Source organism: Bactrocera dorsalis, chromosome 5 (genome assembly GCF_023373825.1).
Source record: "Bactrocera dorsalis isolate Fly_Bdor chromosome 5, ASM2337382v1, whole genome shotgun sequence".
Classification (NCBI taxonomy): domain Eukaryota; kingdom Metazoa; phylum Arthropoda; class Insecta; order Diptera; family Tephritidae; genus Bactrocera; species Bactrocera dorsalis.
Genome location: NC_064307.1, coordinates 984,699 through 1,001,571, shown reverse-complemented (window position 1 = coordinate 1,001,571; position 16,873 = coordinate 984,699). Strand labels below are relative to the sequence as shown.

Here is a 16,873-nt window from a genome sequence, read left to right as displayed (position 1 = left end):
ATAAAATGTATAAATCAGTTCTGCAGAGCTTAAGACTTTAGCTTTTATAAATTGTACTGCGACGCATTGTAAAAGAACGCAACCGTTTCCGTAACGCAGCCTTGATGACCTTAGTTTTACAGGCGCACACTTATGTACACATAAAAGTGTAAACAAAAACCATATTTGTCATCCTCAGTTCAAAGTGCTTGTTGTAGATAAAGTCGTCATATTAGTGGCGGTAGTAAAATTAATTTTTTGTTCATTAACCTACACATACATACACACTCGTATACGACATGCCGTTGTTTTGCATGCACCTCAAGCTGCTATTGAAGATGGGTTTTTGTCTAAAAATGCTTTATTAGCATTTTTACTGAATTAATCATTTTAATTTGGCATATCTCATTTCTAGATTCCTATAACTCTGTTTCTTCGTCTAATTATTTATATTTACGAAATATTACTACCACATACGTATTTCTAGCAATATACATACATACATACACGTGTATAAGCAAGAGCTTTGACTAATTAATTATTGGCATTATTCGAAGCTTTAAAAATATAAAAAAAAATTATTTCAATAACTTTTATCTATTCATATATTTGTGACATATTTTTAGAGCCGTGTCGGCAGCAGCCTTTTGCGGTAAATTTTTATTAAAATAGTTACAAATATATTAAAAACTTTTTTTTTTTATAAAATTGTACAATATTTTCTGAACAGATGCCTCTACAGGGAGAAGGCTATAAAGAATAATATGGGCTGGTGGAAAGGAATTTTTAAATTTTCATGTAGATCGATACCAAACAGTGCAACCATAGCCATGCGGAATGTAGTTTATGAATCAAAGTTTGATTTTTGGATAGGTGGAAACAAGTTTAAAATGTTTATTTTTTTGTTTTTTTGTTACTTACAGTATTTAGTTCGTTTTCCAAGTCTAAAAATATGAAAATATGTCTATGTTAATCATCGATTTAATAATCTAATATTAAATTCAATGAATATCAATAAGTTTTTATCAATTTGTTTTCATGTTCACATTGCAATATTTCATTAATTGAATTAATCTAAATGAATGTGGGAAGGCACAAAAAGTGGCTGTCCTCACTGGAAGAAAGAGCATTAAGCTACTTCATTATCAGACCCATTTGGGTGCCCGGCAGAATCGCTATTAACTGCAAAGCCGACGAGTTCGCCACGAGGACACTCTTGTCCCTTTTATATTGGACAGGGTCCGAGTTGGATCATCTTTGGTTTAAACTTGTTGACCTCGCTTGCGTTTAGCTGGCGCTGGTCTAAGACCATTTTCTGTGCAGCTGCAAAATCCTCTCAACCTAGAGTAGATTGCAAGAGACCTACAGATATATTACCCATAGCAAAGTTCATCTTACTGCAATTGTAATAGTTATTACTGGCGATTGTCGAAAAGGCATTTTTTAGTAATTCTGAAAAATATTGCCGGACGGAAGTTATCAAAGTTGTATGTAGCAATATGAAAAGGCAATATTCAGACACTTTCTCTTCAATGTCCAGCCTTTGCTAGACTAAGGTTGAGACATCTCGGCAGTTTTACTTTCGGTAACCAGGAGTGGTAGTCAAAACTTCACGTATTCTAACCAAGGTACCTCAAAGTTTTATTTTCCTTTATTGGATTTATGAAAATTAAATTTTAATTTTTTCACCTTCATATATTGTGTTCTTTTTGTTTTATCTTAAAGTTTTAATAACGCTAACAAGATGTTACCTTTATATTCGAGTAATACGTATTTGTAATCGCGTTGTGTATCCTGATGCTGAAGAGATTATTAACAAAAATCAAACAGTCGTTTAATGTCAAAAAGGACTCGTTGTTCAGATCTCGTGCTAACGTTTTCAATTACAAACCATAAGCTCTTTGAAACTTCAAGGCGAATGTAGTATTAAATTTATATTTGTCTCTTCTTTATTAATTTAATACTAACTAAAACTAGTCAACAAGTAACAAGAAGTAGCATAATCACAGTAATTTAAGCGACAGGGATATGGGCACCTTGGGGTTGGAAACCATTTTTGTCGGCAATGTAGTCCACTCTGTAGGTCTGACCATCATCTCCAATGTATGAGTAGAAGCCGCGGACAGCGATAGCCTCGTCTTCAGAGCCCAAATTTTGAACCTCACCCTGCTCCTGGGCAGCTTTACCATCACTGGTCTCAACGCTTTAAAGTTAAAAGAGAAGAGGATAATATGAATATTTGCAAATGGGGTTTCAGAAGATGTTCGTGACTTACTTGTATTGGTAGTTCAATGGTTCGACCTGCGAGTCATAACGCAATGTCTCGGCATCCTTTTGTGGAGCTGCGAAGGCAACAGCGAATAAAGCGAAAAACACAATAACGAATTTCATTTTGTCTGAAGTGTGAATGCTGAGCGTGCGCAATCGTTGTGAACGACGTCGAGTTTGTGAATGAATAAAATTCGTCTGCGAAACGTTAGTTTTATAGTGTCTAAATGTAATCGCTAATGCTAACATCAAAAGTGTGTCGTAGGAGTTGCAAGAGATATGTCATGCTAATTAGGGCGACAAGCTACTTAGTGGAAGACCCAAAGCTAATGCTGCAACATGGTTTTGCTGTTGGAAAATGAATGCAAATAACATGCAAACTTTGGTATATAGCCGCTAAATATATTAGTGTCAAACAGGCTTATGCGGCCTGGAGGCAAACCACATGCCGACAAGACAACATTTTAGAGTTATCAAATGGACGTGATTATTAATAAATATCGTATTTTTACCGATTTGTATATGTGTGTATAAAAATAGTTAAATCTTTCTGGTCTGGCAATAAGTTTATGGATTTGCTATTTCACAAAACATCAACAAATTAATATTATCGGCCTATTTATAAATTCTGTTTTAAATAATGTAAAACGATTTCAGCAAGCCACATGAGTTGAATTACGAATTTCTGCACAAGTATATATCATATATAGCACTGCACTAAAATTTATGGCGTAGGTTATATGGAAGGAGTTTGTATCCTTATTTAAATTTTCTCACACACTTATATTATTTAATTTACCTAATTTGTCAATAATTTCATTAAACTTCTCTGCGCCGATTCATAGGCAACTCAAAACTTTTTATGAAATTAATTTAATAGCCAGAGGTTCTATCAATCTTTACCCCTAGGACTGGAACTGTTCGCGAATGAATTCATCTACGGCTGCTAACTGAAAACGAATTTGTGAATTTATAGGTAGAATCGGTTATCAACATTTAGTAGGATACCGTCTGTAGCTAATTCGTTTGTTAAACTATATATGTACGAGTATAGCTTCAGTAATGCTGAAGGCTATGGAACATTAATATGTAGGGTTTGTCCAGAAAGTAATAGGACTGATTTCCTTCTGCCGCGACTGTACAGCGAAGCGTACGCGCACCGACTGGATTTAGTAGAGGGCGTTTCTAGTTAACGAACATTTTCGCGCGACTTGTTTCTGTGAGTGGTGCAAGCCGAAAAGGCAGCGTTCGTTAGATTAGCGGTTCGCGATTAAATTCTGTGTGAAACTCCGTAAATCGGTTCGGTGGCACCAGGTCTTTTTGGAGGGCCGGGAAGAGGTTGCTGATGAATGGGCAATTCTAAACTGAAAACGATACTCATTGTCTTTTTTGACATTAAAGGTATCGTGCACCATGAATTTGTTCCTCTTGGACAAACTGTCACCGTCAAGTTTTACGGTGAAGTCTTCAAGCCAACAAGACTTCAGAGCCGATTGGAAGTTGCCCCACGGCAACGTTCCGGCTCACACCGCTTTTCTTCTGAACAGCCACCTACCTAGCCAAGGCCGACATTCCATTGCTTCCGTAGCCACCCTAAAGCCCAGATGCGGCCCTCCTGGATTTTTTTATCTCCTTCCCTGAAAAGACCTATGAAAGGCAAACATTTTTAGACGACAGAGGGGATCCAAACAGCATGAACCTTGGCTCCCAAGGCTACTCCGGAGAATGTCAACCGTTACGCTTTGAATGCTTGGAAATCGCGCTGGTAGTGCTGTATCGACGCAGAAGGAGAATATTTTGAAAGTTTTTACAGAATTGTTTTGATTGGTTCATTAAATTTTTTAAACCGACACAGCCCTATTACTTCCCGACCAAACCCTGTACTATATTGATAAGAATATTTTAGTAATGCAGTTGCTTTACTGTCCCTGTTAAGATTGCGGTTAAGATTTTGGTAGAAGCCTCACAGTCATCAGAATTACCACTTTGTTTGAGAAATAATCATGAAAAATGCGATTCTCATTATAAAAGTCTAAAGAAATGCATTGTAAAACTGATCCATAAAATGTCTGGAAGAATAGTTGTTTGCTCAAATTCCTTTATAACACAGTCTGAATAATTTATTTATCCAATTACAAAACGTACAACCAGCGGTTTAACTCCTCAAGAGATTATAACTCATTCGAAAAAGGGATTGAACCAATATTGCATAGTCTCGGGGCTATATGTATTATTTTCAAAACTACTAAGGCTGCGTTCACACTTTTTATTCTTACTGACCCTTTTCTAAAATAGTTTTTTATATAAAGTGTATTTTCACATTTCAATCTTTATATATAAAAAGTGACGTGTGACGTTGTTTGTCTGCAATGGACTCCCAAACTACTCAACCGATTTTAGTAAAATTGAGCACACTGTGTACGGTTCTAACCAACTTAGAAAGTAGAACCATTCATAAATAAAAAATACAGTGAAATTTTTATTAAATGAACGCTCTCTTAAGCGGACAACTCTATTAACTGGCTTGAGAAGGCAGACTTAACTTCTTTATATTTTCCAATAAAATTTGTTTTATATTCAAAATTAAACCTCAAGTACAATCCTTTGGATTCTTTTACCGGGACAACCTCTTCGCCTTTACACGTGATAAAATTTTCACTGTATTGAATAGAGTATTATATGAATAGTAGTTTGAAATATGTTCGGATATTGACATTGGATTTGAGAGCAACAGTTTTTTTTTTTACAAAAAAACGTACTGTAGTTGATGGAAATAGTACCGGAAACCTTATGCTTTGTAGAAATCGGATTTGTTCTAAAGTTCGAAGTGAAGCGGTGGTATTGCTATTGTAAATAACAAGTGGAAAGTTCAGCTATCCCAACATAAGTAAACGAGTTAATGCAAATATATCCCAAATTTACAGTAAACATTAAAAAAATGAAATACATTTTTTTAAGTATGTATTTTTGTTGTTTTTTTAATAATAGCTATAACTAGTTAACAAGGAACAAGAAGTAGTTTCATCACAGTCATTTAGGCAACAGGGATATGGGCACCTTGAGGTTGGAAACCATTTTTGTCGGCAATGTAGTCCACTCTGTAGGTCTGGCCATCATCTCCGATGTACGAGTAGAAGCCGCGGACAGCGATAGCCTCGTCTTCAGAGCCCAAATTTTGAACCTCACCCTGCTCCTGGGCAGCTTTACCATCACTGGTCTCAACGCTTTAAAGTTAAAAAAGAAGAGTGGGTTACACATATTTGCAAATGGTGTTTTAGAAGAAGTTCGTGACTTACTTATATTGGTAGTTCAATGGTTCAACCTGCGAATCATAACGCAATGTCTCGGCATCCTTTTGTGGAGCTGCGAAGGCTACAGCGAATAAAGCGAAAAACACAATAACGAATTTCATTTTCTCTGATGTGTTGAAGCTGATCGCTATAAACAACGTTGGGTTTGTGAATGAATGAAATGCGTCTGCAGGCGCTAGTTTTATAGCGTCTAAAAGTAATCGCGATCGAACTGCAAAAATCAAATATTTGTAGTAAGAGTTGAAAGAGATACGTCATGCAAATTTGTACGATAAACTAAATAATGAAAGATTCATACTATCGGCAATGCTGCTTAATCTTTGTGCGGTAAAACAAAATTTGAATTAATATACATACGTAGTAAATTACTATAAAATATATTCAGATGAAAGGTGATTATGTGACGAGGTAATGGCCAGAATATTTTATATTCTTATGCGATCCAAAATTTGCTACTAGGGAAGAGTAGTTTAAGGAAAATAAAAACATAATTTCTTACGGATCAGTGATGGGTTAAAAGGCCTCAAAATATTTCTTCCGAAATATTTTTATTGAGAATTCCGTTCAGAAAGCCGAATAAAGTTTTTAGGATGGCTTAACATACGTTACATGAAAACATTATTCATCCTTTACGAGCCTGATAAGGGTATATTATGTTAGGTATGAAGTTTGTAACATATAACAGTAAACGCCGGAGATCCTATAGGTATATACCATATACCTATGATAAGCGTGATGAGATGAGTGGGTTTAACCCCGTCCATTTGTCTAACCGTTACGTTGACGTGAACTAGTCCCTCATTTTTTGAGATATCTTTTATGTTATAAGAAACGCACCTGTGAATGGTGTTGCAGCAGCCGGATCTATAGTTTTGTTTGTTTACCTATAAATTTGTTGTAAAACGAAATTCTCCATAGAATACAGAATTGTAAAAAGAAAGAGTTTGCGAAGTTTGGCGAAGGAAAATTATGCACTTAACTTATCATAACTAATTTATAAATTCATATGCATGTTGTGTGTTAACTAATCACCCACATTCAGTTTAATTTATTTATATTTAATTAATTATTCGCATATTAACTAACCACACCAGCTTTGAGTTGTAATACCACACATATTTAAAACATCGATGGTATATATGTATGTATGTAATATATGGCCAACATAAGATCGTGTACACACACATGCACAAAACATTTGTAATTTGCGAATTTCATGCTCAACCTGCCCTCAGCTTGAACCTTTGAAGCGCCGGTATTAGCATTGCTGCTTTACACGTTTGTGTGCATGTTTAAATGCGTGAATATGTGTGTGTGTGTGCTTTGTTGGAGTAGGTTGTTGGTTACGAAAACGGTATTGTTATTGAACAAAAAGAAATGAGCGCATAAGAAAACGGGTTCCCAAAAGATGAACGTCACCTTTAGTCGCGGCCAATTAATGCATTACAACATTCCGCACATATGAAGCTGCGACGGAACGCCCTTAAAGTTGTGTTCAGCCAAAGCAAAGACAAAATGCTTCGATTTAAAATGAAAACAACAAAAATTAATAAAACCACTAGAAAGACAAAAAGACAAAATGATAAATAAAATTAACAACACCCAAAAATTTGTTGCAACGTCCGCTGCGATATTCAAGATCCACAAATAAACCAAATGAAACTAAAACAAGACCAAATCGTATAACAACAATGCAGAAGACCGTGCATGGCTTTAGCCTGTTATAAATACTCTGTCACACCATCAAATTGTCATCATTAGCTTACCAGCAGTCAACAGCGTTTTAGTAGCTCTTCAAATCGCTCCACATTTATCTTTTGCCAAAATGAAATTCGTCATTGTTTTCGTTGCTCTCTTCGCCGTCGCCATGGCCAACTCCGACCAGGATGCCCAAATCGTGCGTTTGGACTCGAATGTCGAGCCATTGAACTACGAATATGCGTAAGTAGAACTAAAAGAATTTTTACAATTACGTTCTACTTTTGAAAAAAAGAACAATCATTAATAAACAAATCGTATTTCTTATTGCAGCCAAGAAACCAGCAACGGCATCAGATCAGAAGAATCTGGAAAGATCAAGAACTTGGGCACCGAACAGGAAGCTATCTCCGTTCAAGGTTCATACTCTTACACCGGTGATGATGGTCAAGTTTACACCGTCAACTACATCGCTGATGAGAACGGTTTCCAACCACAAGGTGCTCATATTCCAGTTGCCTAATTTGTTTCAAAATTAGCGAAAAGCTGAAACGTTGTTGCCTAGTTGTAAATAGTTGAAAAAATAAAATATAAAATAATGGATTGTTAAGAAACACCAAAGAAACATGTTTTTTATTAACGCCTTTGATTTTTGTGACATAGACATTGGACGAGGTAATGAATCTATTTCAGTGTGCAGATATGTGTGATCCTTCACAAAAGAGGCTGCTTTTTAATTATTTAAAAGGATTGGACAACAAAGCAACATATAAATTATAATATGTATGTATGTAAGGAGCACGCATAGTGTCCATAAAAAAATCTTGCTTATAAAATGAAAATTAACAGACTTTTTACAAACTTAAAATACCAAACTTCATTTCAAAATTAGATGATATTTGGTCAGCCTTTATTTTGGCAAACGAAAAACTGTAATGGCTTTGCACTGAGAAGAAAAAATAAAAAACAAATCGGATTATTTGCCTGCGCTTGCCTGGATTACAGCAGCCAATTTGAAAAATGTAGTTTTACGAAAAAGCTACTTTCTAATGCCTGAGTGGCTACACATTATAAGACTTTAATCCAAAAACATTTAGACGAAATATGAGAAAATGTATGTGTTTCGAATTTTCACACTAGAAGTGTCCTTGGCATTTTGCCGGACTAGCAATATTCAGATGTGGCCGAGAGAATATGAGCAATTTTGAATAATATCGACGTTCCTAACAATGAAACATATCAGAGCAGTTGGAGAACTAGAAAAAACTGTCGTATTTACTTGCGTTCGCCTGAAAGCATAATGATTCAAATCTTTGGATTTAAATTTTTATATAGAGAGGAAAGAGATGAAAATAATCGGTTAGTTTGATATAATATATTCAATATATAATGTGTACGATTTCTGAAATAACAAGATTTATATTTAAATCTAAAATCGTAGATCGTGGAGCTTAAAATATAATAGCAGACAACTCCAGAGATAAGATCTACTTAGACAGCCAAGCAGCAGTCAAGATCAGAAGTGTATTGAAAAGCTGGGCAAAAATTGAGATATCACCAGAAGCGACATCACTTCTACTGAATGGCAGATCCGGATTGGTAAACGTGTCCGAGATTGGAAAATACATGCCTTTACGATAATCGGGACAATATCAAGGCAAGAAAGATTAAAACATGATGAAATGATCTATCGGGGTGCAAAATTGCAAAATTCATGTACAAAGCGGTAGATCAAAAATACACAAAGTTCCTGCCCATTCTTGGTAGAAGGTACTGCAGGAACAAGATTGGAATACTTACTGGTCACAGTCTGGTGGCGGCACACGTCTGCAGAATAAAGCTGACAAGTCAAGAAGACTGCAGGAAATGCCAAGGAGAAAGGACAAAGGGAAACAGTGGATAATCTGTTGTAACTTGTCCCGTTTTAGCAAGGCAACACTTCAAGCACGGATCTATGCGCAGCACACCAGCCTACCAGACCAAGCTAACCTATTCTAGTTCAGATATTATTTATATACATTCATCTTTTATATTAATCTTCTAAATTAGATAGTGTGCATATGTATGAAAACCAATTATTTTTTCGAAATTGTTCGTATTAGATAAAATATTAGATAATCGAAAAGTCATAATTCAAACATGTCTTTCTTAGGGACTCTTAGAAACATCGATATAAACGGTTAAATATTATGAGAGAAACAACAAAAACTGATTGTATACCAATTTTTATCTTTATCTCATAGAGCTGACTGTTCTATTCACATGAAGATGCACTAAGCGCATATTCCAACACTTAAATACTGGATTTTTGACTCGCGTATATATTCTTAAAAGCTGAAGGCTCGAAAGCCCGTTTTGTGCTATGAAAAGCGATCCATGCAGCGATACTCGGTGGAATCGAAGTTATAAAACTTATTTACCTTAACTTTCGAACCTTTTTTCCGTCAACTAGTTCAAATAATTGCATTTATAATTTTATGAAATTATATTTTTTGCTGTGAAAATTATTTTTATCAGTTTTCTTTGCCTTTACTTTTTGTGCATATATTTTCTACATCCTTTCGATTCTTTCCTATCAAATATTAAAGATTTCGATCAAGCCGGAACAAAATATCATTAAGACCAAGTTCAGTTATTTGAAGTCATTAACATAATGTACTCGGATTTATTTGCTCATGCTCGCATTACAATGTTTTGTGTTCTTCTTGTTCACTTATGTAAATAGTATCTGTGTGTATGTAGCTTAAACCTAGTTAACACAATGAATATAAAATCGCTGGATATGCCCGCTCGTTTGAAACTCAGTACTCGTACAGATCAGATGGGATTTGTGATAGAAAAGGAACGCCTACAAACAGTGTCAACCGTCTTAGACACGTGGCAGATGAGCGCCCTCCGGCTGGAAGCCATTCTCATCAGCTATGTAGTTGACAGTGTAAGTTTGACCATCATCGCCGACATAAGAGAAGGAACCACGTACAACTATCGCCTCATGATCGGTGCCGACGTCCTTCAGTTTGCCCTCCTCCTCGTGTAATTTACCATCACTGGTCTCAACACTGGAACCGTTGCAGGCACAGTTGCAGTTACCGGTACCGATATGTGGGTCAGCGGCACAACGCCAAGGAAGTAGTGTGAAGAAGAAAATGAGAAAGAACAAAAACAATTTCAGTAAGTAATTGTGTTTAATCGTCGAGGAATTATGCAAGCGGCTTGACCTTGCGACCTGACGCGAACGCAAGTGAATGGCAGCCAATTCAGCACGCATTTATACCATACATATGCACACTTTCCATTATGTGTATGTATGTATGTATGTATATACTAGACGTTCATGTTCATTAACACTTACAGAAATTTATATCCCTCAGGCTCCACATCGGAATCGTAACGTAAAACCTGTACTTCTTGCTGTGGTGCTGGCGCAGCCATGACGGAGACAATGCAAACAGCAACAAATACAATAACAAACTTCATCTTTAATGAGAAATTATGCAATCTTCTTGGAGTAAATGGGACACGGTTTCAAGCTGCTACTTCTTGCTTCACACAAACACACGCGTTTATCACGGGCTGAACAACGTTTTTTTAGTTGGCGACGTGGCGGATTCTTTTTTCCGTAAAGGTTAGGCCAATGATTTTTTGTATAGTTGGGATGCTGGATGGATGGTTGATTTGTTGGTGGGGCTGGCCGCTCGGTTAGTTGCGACTCGTCGGAGTACTGAACAATTAATGCTTGCCACAGCCTTTTATTACAGGCATTTTATACTCGTCGCGTGTGCACGTTTTAAAGCCCGGCGAAATACTCATAACTGTAAGTACTCCTATTCGTAATGGATGGCAACTCGATACTCGATACGCTGGCAATACAGACGAAGCGTCAACAAGCAAACTGACAATACTTACAGCTAATTGTAAAAATATATGCACGTACTTACATAAATATAAACATCCATACAGACACGTGGAGGTATGTGTGTAGCACCCAGCGCACGCCACTGCTTAAAGCGTCGCAAAGAAGATGCAATCGTATGTTGTTGCTGCTCTTTGAGGTGTGTGTGAATTTTGCAATTTTTAACAGCGGCGGCCGCAGCAGCAGGAACATTCACGCGAATTTATTGAAATGTAGAAAAAATGTCGAAAACTTGTTTTCCTGTTTCTTAAGCAAAAACAAATTGCTGGTATAAGTGTACTAAAGCACGTTGTGGTTGCACGACACTTGGGACTACACGCTCTGACCGAACCTTTGCTGCCTCATATGTGTAAGAAATGGTTGGCATTTCTTTAGACCATCAACTTTTGCTTTTCATTGAAGTTTCGTATGCAAATTTTTCACATTGCCTAAATTTTACGTGGGTCACATTTTAAATTTTCCGGATTGGTTAATTTTTTGGTATTTTTTTATTGCTAGAATATTTGGATTGCTTATTTTTAGTATAATTTTATCACTTATTTTTTAGGAAATAGATGTTTGCTTTTCCTAAGTTTGTCGGTCTATAAAATTGATGTTTTCCTAAAGTTCAGAATAACTTGCTCCTTACGTATAAGACGTGCTACTAAGTTCTGGCTTTTTTGTAATGAGAAGGTTGGATTTTATATTTCGGGATTTGACAGCCCTAATGTTTCAATCAGGCAAATCATAACTTTATCGTAAAGCCTGACATTTTTGATGTTGCTTACAGTAACTTGAAATATGGATCTCGGTCAAAAAATGAAATAAAATCCGAGCGATTATTTTTTACAACTTTCGACGTAGATTAAGTCAGTAACGGTGCATTGATGAACTTAATTAAACTTTTGGCGATGAAGCTCCATCAAAGGCTAGTGTTCATCGAGGGTATGGCGAATTCAATCGAGGTCGTAGATTACTCAAAGACGGGTTTCGTGAAGGTCGTCCAAAATCAGTTATTGTTTCGGAAACTATAAATGCTGTGCGCAAAGTGATATTGCCAGATGAGATAAAGGCACCTGTAGACATTAGTGGCAGCAGCATACCGAATGACTTCTTTTTGTTTCAGTATGTAAAAAATAAACAAAGAGGTCAACGTTTTTCGACACTGGAAGAGCCAGTTGATGCGTTCAGAATGCATGTTTTGAAGATATTTCATACGGTGAGGCAAAAGAGCTTTGAAAATTCTAATGAGTTAGGCAACGTGAGGCCGAGCGTTGCCATTCAGCAGAATTACTTGTTCGTGCTTTTCCTGGTATTGAGGTCATAAGGAACCCAAGTTCTTTGAATGCGAATCATTTCCAGCGCATGCGGTCGCTTTGAAAAGGTTCGTAGGATGACTTATGGAGCAATGTCTCCCTTTCACCTTATTCGAAGGTGTTTCATACAGACGGTGGTTAATATCGAAATCACCGTCATATAAACAGAGACTCTAATGTGGAAATGCAGTTTATTTTTCATATGTCTATGTTAAGTTTATTATGCTTTAAATAAATCCAAATTGATCACAATTAACTGCAGGAGCCATTTATTGACAAACTGCGTGATCTTAGTTGCGCACCTTATACTTAAAGTAATATGCTTTGTTGATATTGGAGATACCACGAACACTTAAATATTCTAAATTTTATTCTGCCTAATGTAATAAGCTGACCAAATTCTTGCCACCATTTAACTCTTTATGTACATGGCAACCATACCGTAACTAAAACGTAAAAAAGAAAATATTATCTACGATCACCAAAAAAATGATTGCCATAATCTTGCCGTCGGTGTAGCCTAGCACTATCTCATCTTTGAAATACTCAAAGGCGGCATCGAAAGTGTGATGGTCGCGGCACACACATTAACCGACAATACATACATACATAGATCATCAAAATCATGTAATGCTGCTATACATTCGCATGCCTTTATCCATTTATTTGCCAGATGTCAAAAGGCCAAATTATTGTTTGCACTTGATGAGTGATTGAACGCAAACCTACATAGCCATACCGAGGCGAACGTTGGCAAATGCGCGAAGTGAATTTGCGCATTTGTGGCGGTCAACTAGGTTGGGCAGCAGCAGCATCATCCACATCATCAACACCATCGGCAACCTCAACGGCAGCGGACGGTCACTCAGCCTGCTACTGCTAAGCCAATTGGTCGAATATAAAGTTTTGTTTCGTTTTAGTTTAGTTTGTTTGTTTATGTCTTCGTTTGCTACTTTGCGGCACTAATCTTGAAGTGTCAGTCAGTTAGTCATTCAGGCAGGCCAGACAGGCCGCCGGCGATAGTCACAACAGCAGCATCCCATTGCACGCTAACCTACTTCTATCAAGCGAACACAATATAGGCACATACATATATACTATGTGTGTATACATTTTTGATTGAATGTTTGTATGTACATACATATGTATGTATGTGCGTAGAAGTTGAAATTTGCATGCTCAAGCTCATAATCGCAAATTTACTTACTTGTAACTATTTGTTCATTTACTTTGTACTCTGTTTGTATAAATTTGTATGTGTGTGTGTGTATGCTATTCACGCTCACACTTATTGCGAGTGCAATCACATACTTGTACGTACATACATATGTATGTACTTGCCGATTTATAAGTGCTTGTACGTGGGTTGTTACTTTCGGTTAAGTTTGTAATCCGCGTTGTGATTTTTGCAGGATGTTTTGAAATATCTACATTCTTACATACGCACATACATACATTTTCATACATTTTAACTTTGTCAAACTTCATGCTTTAGGTATCATCATTCATGGATAATATCACTTATTATTTTGATGAAATTCGTGAGATTTTGCAGAAATAACGGTGCTAAGTCCGAAAAGATCTTTTCATACTTTATGAATATTTACTACGGTAATTTTAATGGTTGGTGCTGAAGAGTTTCTATGATATTGACCTGTAGTTAAATATTACCTCCAAAAGACGAATTTATAAACTCATACACAAAGCTATTCACTATAAAGTTCGAAAATCTTTAAATATGGGCAATTTAATATGGATAACTGGAAGTATTGACCCCATTCAACCCATTTGTAACTATTAGGAAAGGAATCTCTCTGAATTTCAATTACATATATGTATGTGGAGGTTTTAATATGTGAAAATTTTATACAAAGTGACTGGTTTAGTAAGACTTTCTATCCACCATAAACCTATAAATAAATAATTATTGAATAAATCGTAATTTTAGTAATCATTGCTCAATTTTCATTTATATTTATTTTTTGAAATTTATAACGATCGCATGCTTGTGAGCTTCGCAGTTCTATTGAGTATATTCTACAAAAGTAAACAAACTTGTATGAAGGCAAAAGTATAAACTTGAATCTCAAAATACATACAATGGAGTATGACGCATGCGCATAAAAGTAATGGGCGAATTAAAATCTAAATGAAGTTAATCCGCTATTACTGCTACGAATGACACACATGCAAAAGAGTAAAGCTAAAAAGGCTAAGCCTGTTGTGATTGTACAGAATTCAATAAAAGACTTTACTTCGATGCAGCGCTATTTATTAACAGTATCAACAACGACTAGACTATCCACATAATTCGTACAATACTCGTAAATTGCTTCATTTGCTTAGAAAATATTTACAATTTAACTAAAATATAACATCACAATACACGTACAACTAAATACTACCATATTCTGCTGCCGAATCTGCTTATAGATGCTCATAACCTAAAAAAATAAACACTTATGACGCTGGCTCTGGGCCCACCGGCAAATGGGTGCCTTGTGCCTGGAAGCCATGCTCATCGGCGACATAATTGAGTGTATATTGCACACCATCCGGACCCGTCCAGCTGACTGTGCCCTCGACCGATATCGCGCCAGCATGTTTTACCGTGGCCGTTTCCTTGCGTGACACGCCATCACTGGTCTCAAAGCTGTTTGTAGTGTGTGAGAGAGAGAGTGCGTGTGATGTGGTGAGTTGGTGGAAATGAATTCAAAAAGTATAATATATAGTTAATCCAGCATTTAAAATATAATTTATCAAATACATACGCAAAGTTATAGCCATTGGCACCGACATTATCATTGGAATAGTTAACAATCTGCACATCGTCATCACTGTGTGTTGCCGTTGTGGCTGTTGTTGTTGTGGCGGGTGTGGAATCTGGCACAGGGCTGGCGTTGATCACGCATGCGCCAGCGCATAGCAGCGCCAACAGCACACCAAAGCGTATCATTTCACGGTAAGCGCGCGCCTGATAATAGTACACGACTAGCGTTAGTTGGGCTCTAGCTTTGATTTATGACTTTTAAATGAATTTTGTCGCTTAAGTCTTTTGTCTTTTACGCTCCTATAAGTCGGCTGCACAGCTGTTGGTTGGTGCGTCGCCTCGCCTTAACTCTTGATCTCGTGTTTTCGGCCGGTCTGTCGACCTGTCTGCCAGTACTCGAAATCGGTGCAAACGTTTTTTCGGGACTGTTTAAAGCCGACAACTGCGCAACCAAATGCGCTGCGCAATAGCTTTATATACTACTAAATGGTAATACACAAACAATGCCAGCCACTCATGAAACACACACGATTCATGGGAGAAGAAAGAAGTTTTCTAACTTTTGTCCCAAAATAGCCGACAATTTGTAGACGTGTACAATAAAATACGCAAATAAGAGCATCTAATAAAAAGCCAAAAAAGCAACAGCAATAACATGAATATAACATGAAATCAAATAAACAACAATAACAACAATCTTACGGCTTCGAGCTGCTAATATATTAAAACGCTAGAATAGCCGCAATTGAAATTTAGATCCAAACTAATTTAGCATCAAGTCGAGTAACGTTTGTTTTAAAGTCGATCAAAAGCAAATCACACACGAATCAACAGTTGGCTTGTTGTTGCTGTCACCGCCGCGGTTTCTTGTCTCGCGTAGCTGCTGTGACACAAGGTGATGTTGATGTTGATGTTTGTTGTTTTGCGGTGTGTAGGTTGGCTCTGCTGCGGGGTTTTTGCGTTGTGCCGGCTGCTGTGCGAATGCGTTCAGCTCACCAAAAGCGAGGCAATAAAAAAGTCACCGAGGACTGGGGCAAATAAAACGACAAGACAGTAAGAGCAGCAAGCAATACACGAAAATGAAAGTTGAAGGTAAATACTAAATTTTACTAGCCATCTTTTGTCGTTCTGATACAGGCGCTACATATTAAGTCCAACGAAAATGGCAGAGAATACACCGGAAAAATACATCGTAAGAAATTTTCATCTGACGCGATTTATTCCTTGTTTTTGGTTACATTTGTGAGGAAAAATGTTGAAAATAAAGAATATTGATATTGTGAAGGCGACTAACTGTTGGGCTTTTATTGTTTGATAATTAAATTTGTTTAAATCGATTATTCCAATCTAATATAGAATCCAATCTTCAGGGGCAAACTGGGTGAGGTTCTTATGACTCGTAGGTAGTTTATTAGTCTATCATTGCAGTACGGGCAAAAGGCATTGAAACAGACTGTGGATTATTTTCTTAAGAAAATGCTAAACAAATATGATCAAGGTGCAGTATCCGACACAGTGCCATTAGATCGAACTTTATATACATGTGTACATCTGAGCAAATTTGATCTGGACTGGTCCATTTAAAGTGATTTATGACGAATCAAAGCTAAGTAATCATTGCAGAAGGGTTTTGGGGTAT

The 16,873-nt window shown here is 36.8% G+C and overlaps 5 protein-coding genes across 5 annotated transcripts; 1 reads left to right on the top strand and 4 right to left on the bottom strand.

Annotated features, from left to right (window-relative positions):
- Positions 1-1,891: 1,891 nt before the first annotated feature.
- Positions 1,892-2,455, bottom strand: LOC105232744 (larval cuticle protein 65Ag1). Its single transcript, XM_011214559.3, has 2 exons — positions 2,255-2,455; positions 1,892-2,182 (listed from the first exon to the last, which is right to left on the bottom strand). Exons 1-2 carry the CDS (start codon positions 2,368-2,370, stop codon positions 1,993-1,995), a joined length of 306 nt encoding a protein of 101 aa, XP_011212861.1. The 5' UTR covers positions 2,371-2,455; the 3' UTR covers positions 1,892-1,992.
- Positions 2,456-5,189: 2,734 nt separating this feature from the next.
- Positions 5,190-5,710, bottom strand: LOC105232745 (larval cuticle protein 65Ag1-like). Its single transcript, XM_011214560.3, has 2 exons — positions 5,544-5,710; positions 5,190-5,471 (listed from the first exon to the last, which is right to left on the bottom strand). Exons 1-2 carry the CDS (start codon positions 5,657-5,659, stop codon positions 5,282-5,284), a joined length of 306 nt encoding a protein of 101 aa, XP_011212862.1. The 5' UTR covers positions 5,660-5,710; the 3' UTR covers positions 5,190-5,281.
- A 1,591-nt stretch (positions 5,711-7,301) lies between these two features.
- On the top strand, positions 7,302-7,881 carry LOC105232746 (larval cuticle protein 65Ag1). The gene is made up of 2 exons (XM_011214561.4): positions 7,302-7,499; positions 7,590-7,881. Exons 1-2 carry the CDS (start codon positions 7,384-7,386, stop codon positions 7,777-7,779), a joined length of 306 nt encoding a protein of 101 aa, XP_011212863.1. The 5' UTR covers positions 7,302-7,383; the 3' UTR covers positions 7,780-7,881.
- Positions 7,882-9,883: 2,002 nt separating this feature from the next.
- On the bottom strand, positions 9,884-11,071 carry LOC105232747 (larval cuticle protein 65Ag1). The gene is made up of 2 exons (XM_011214562.4): positions 10,609-11,071; positions 9,884-10,315 (listed from the first exon to the last, which is right to left on the bottom strand). Exons 1-2 carry the CDS (start codon positions 10,731-10,733, stop codon positions 10,126-10,128), a joined length of 315 nt encoding a protein of 104 aa, XP_011212864.1. The 5' UTR covers positions 10,734-11,071; the 3' UTR covers positions 9,884-10,125.
- A 3,643-nt stretch (positions 11,072-14,714) lies between these two features.
- On the bottom strand, positions 14,715-15,778 carry LOC105232748 (endocuticle structural protein SgAbd-6). Its single transcript, XM_011214563.4, has 2 exons — positions 15,236-15,778; positions 14,715-15,117 (listed from the first exon to the last, which is right to left on the bottom strand). The coding sequence occupies exons 1-2, from the start codon at positions 15,418-15,420 to the stop codon at positions 14,925-14,927; spliced, it is 378 nt and encodes a 125-aa protein (XP_011212865.1). The 5' UTR covers positions 15,421-15,778; the 3' UTR covers positions 14,715-14,924.
- Between the last annotated feature and the right edge of the window lie 1,095 nt (positions 15,779-16,873).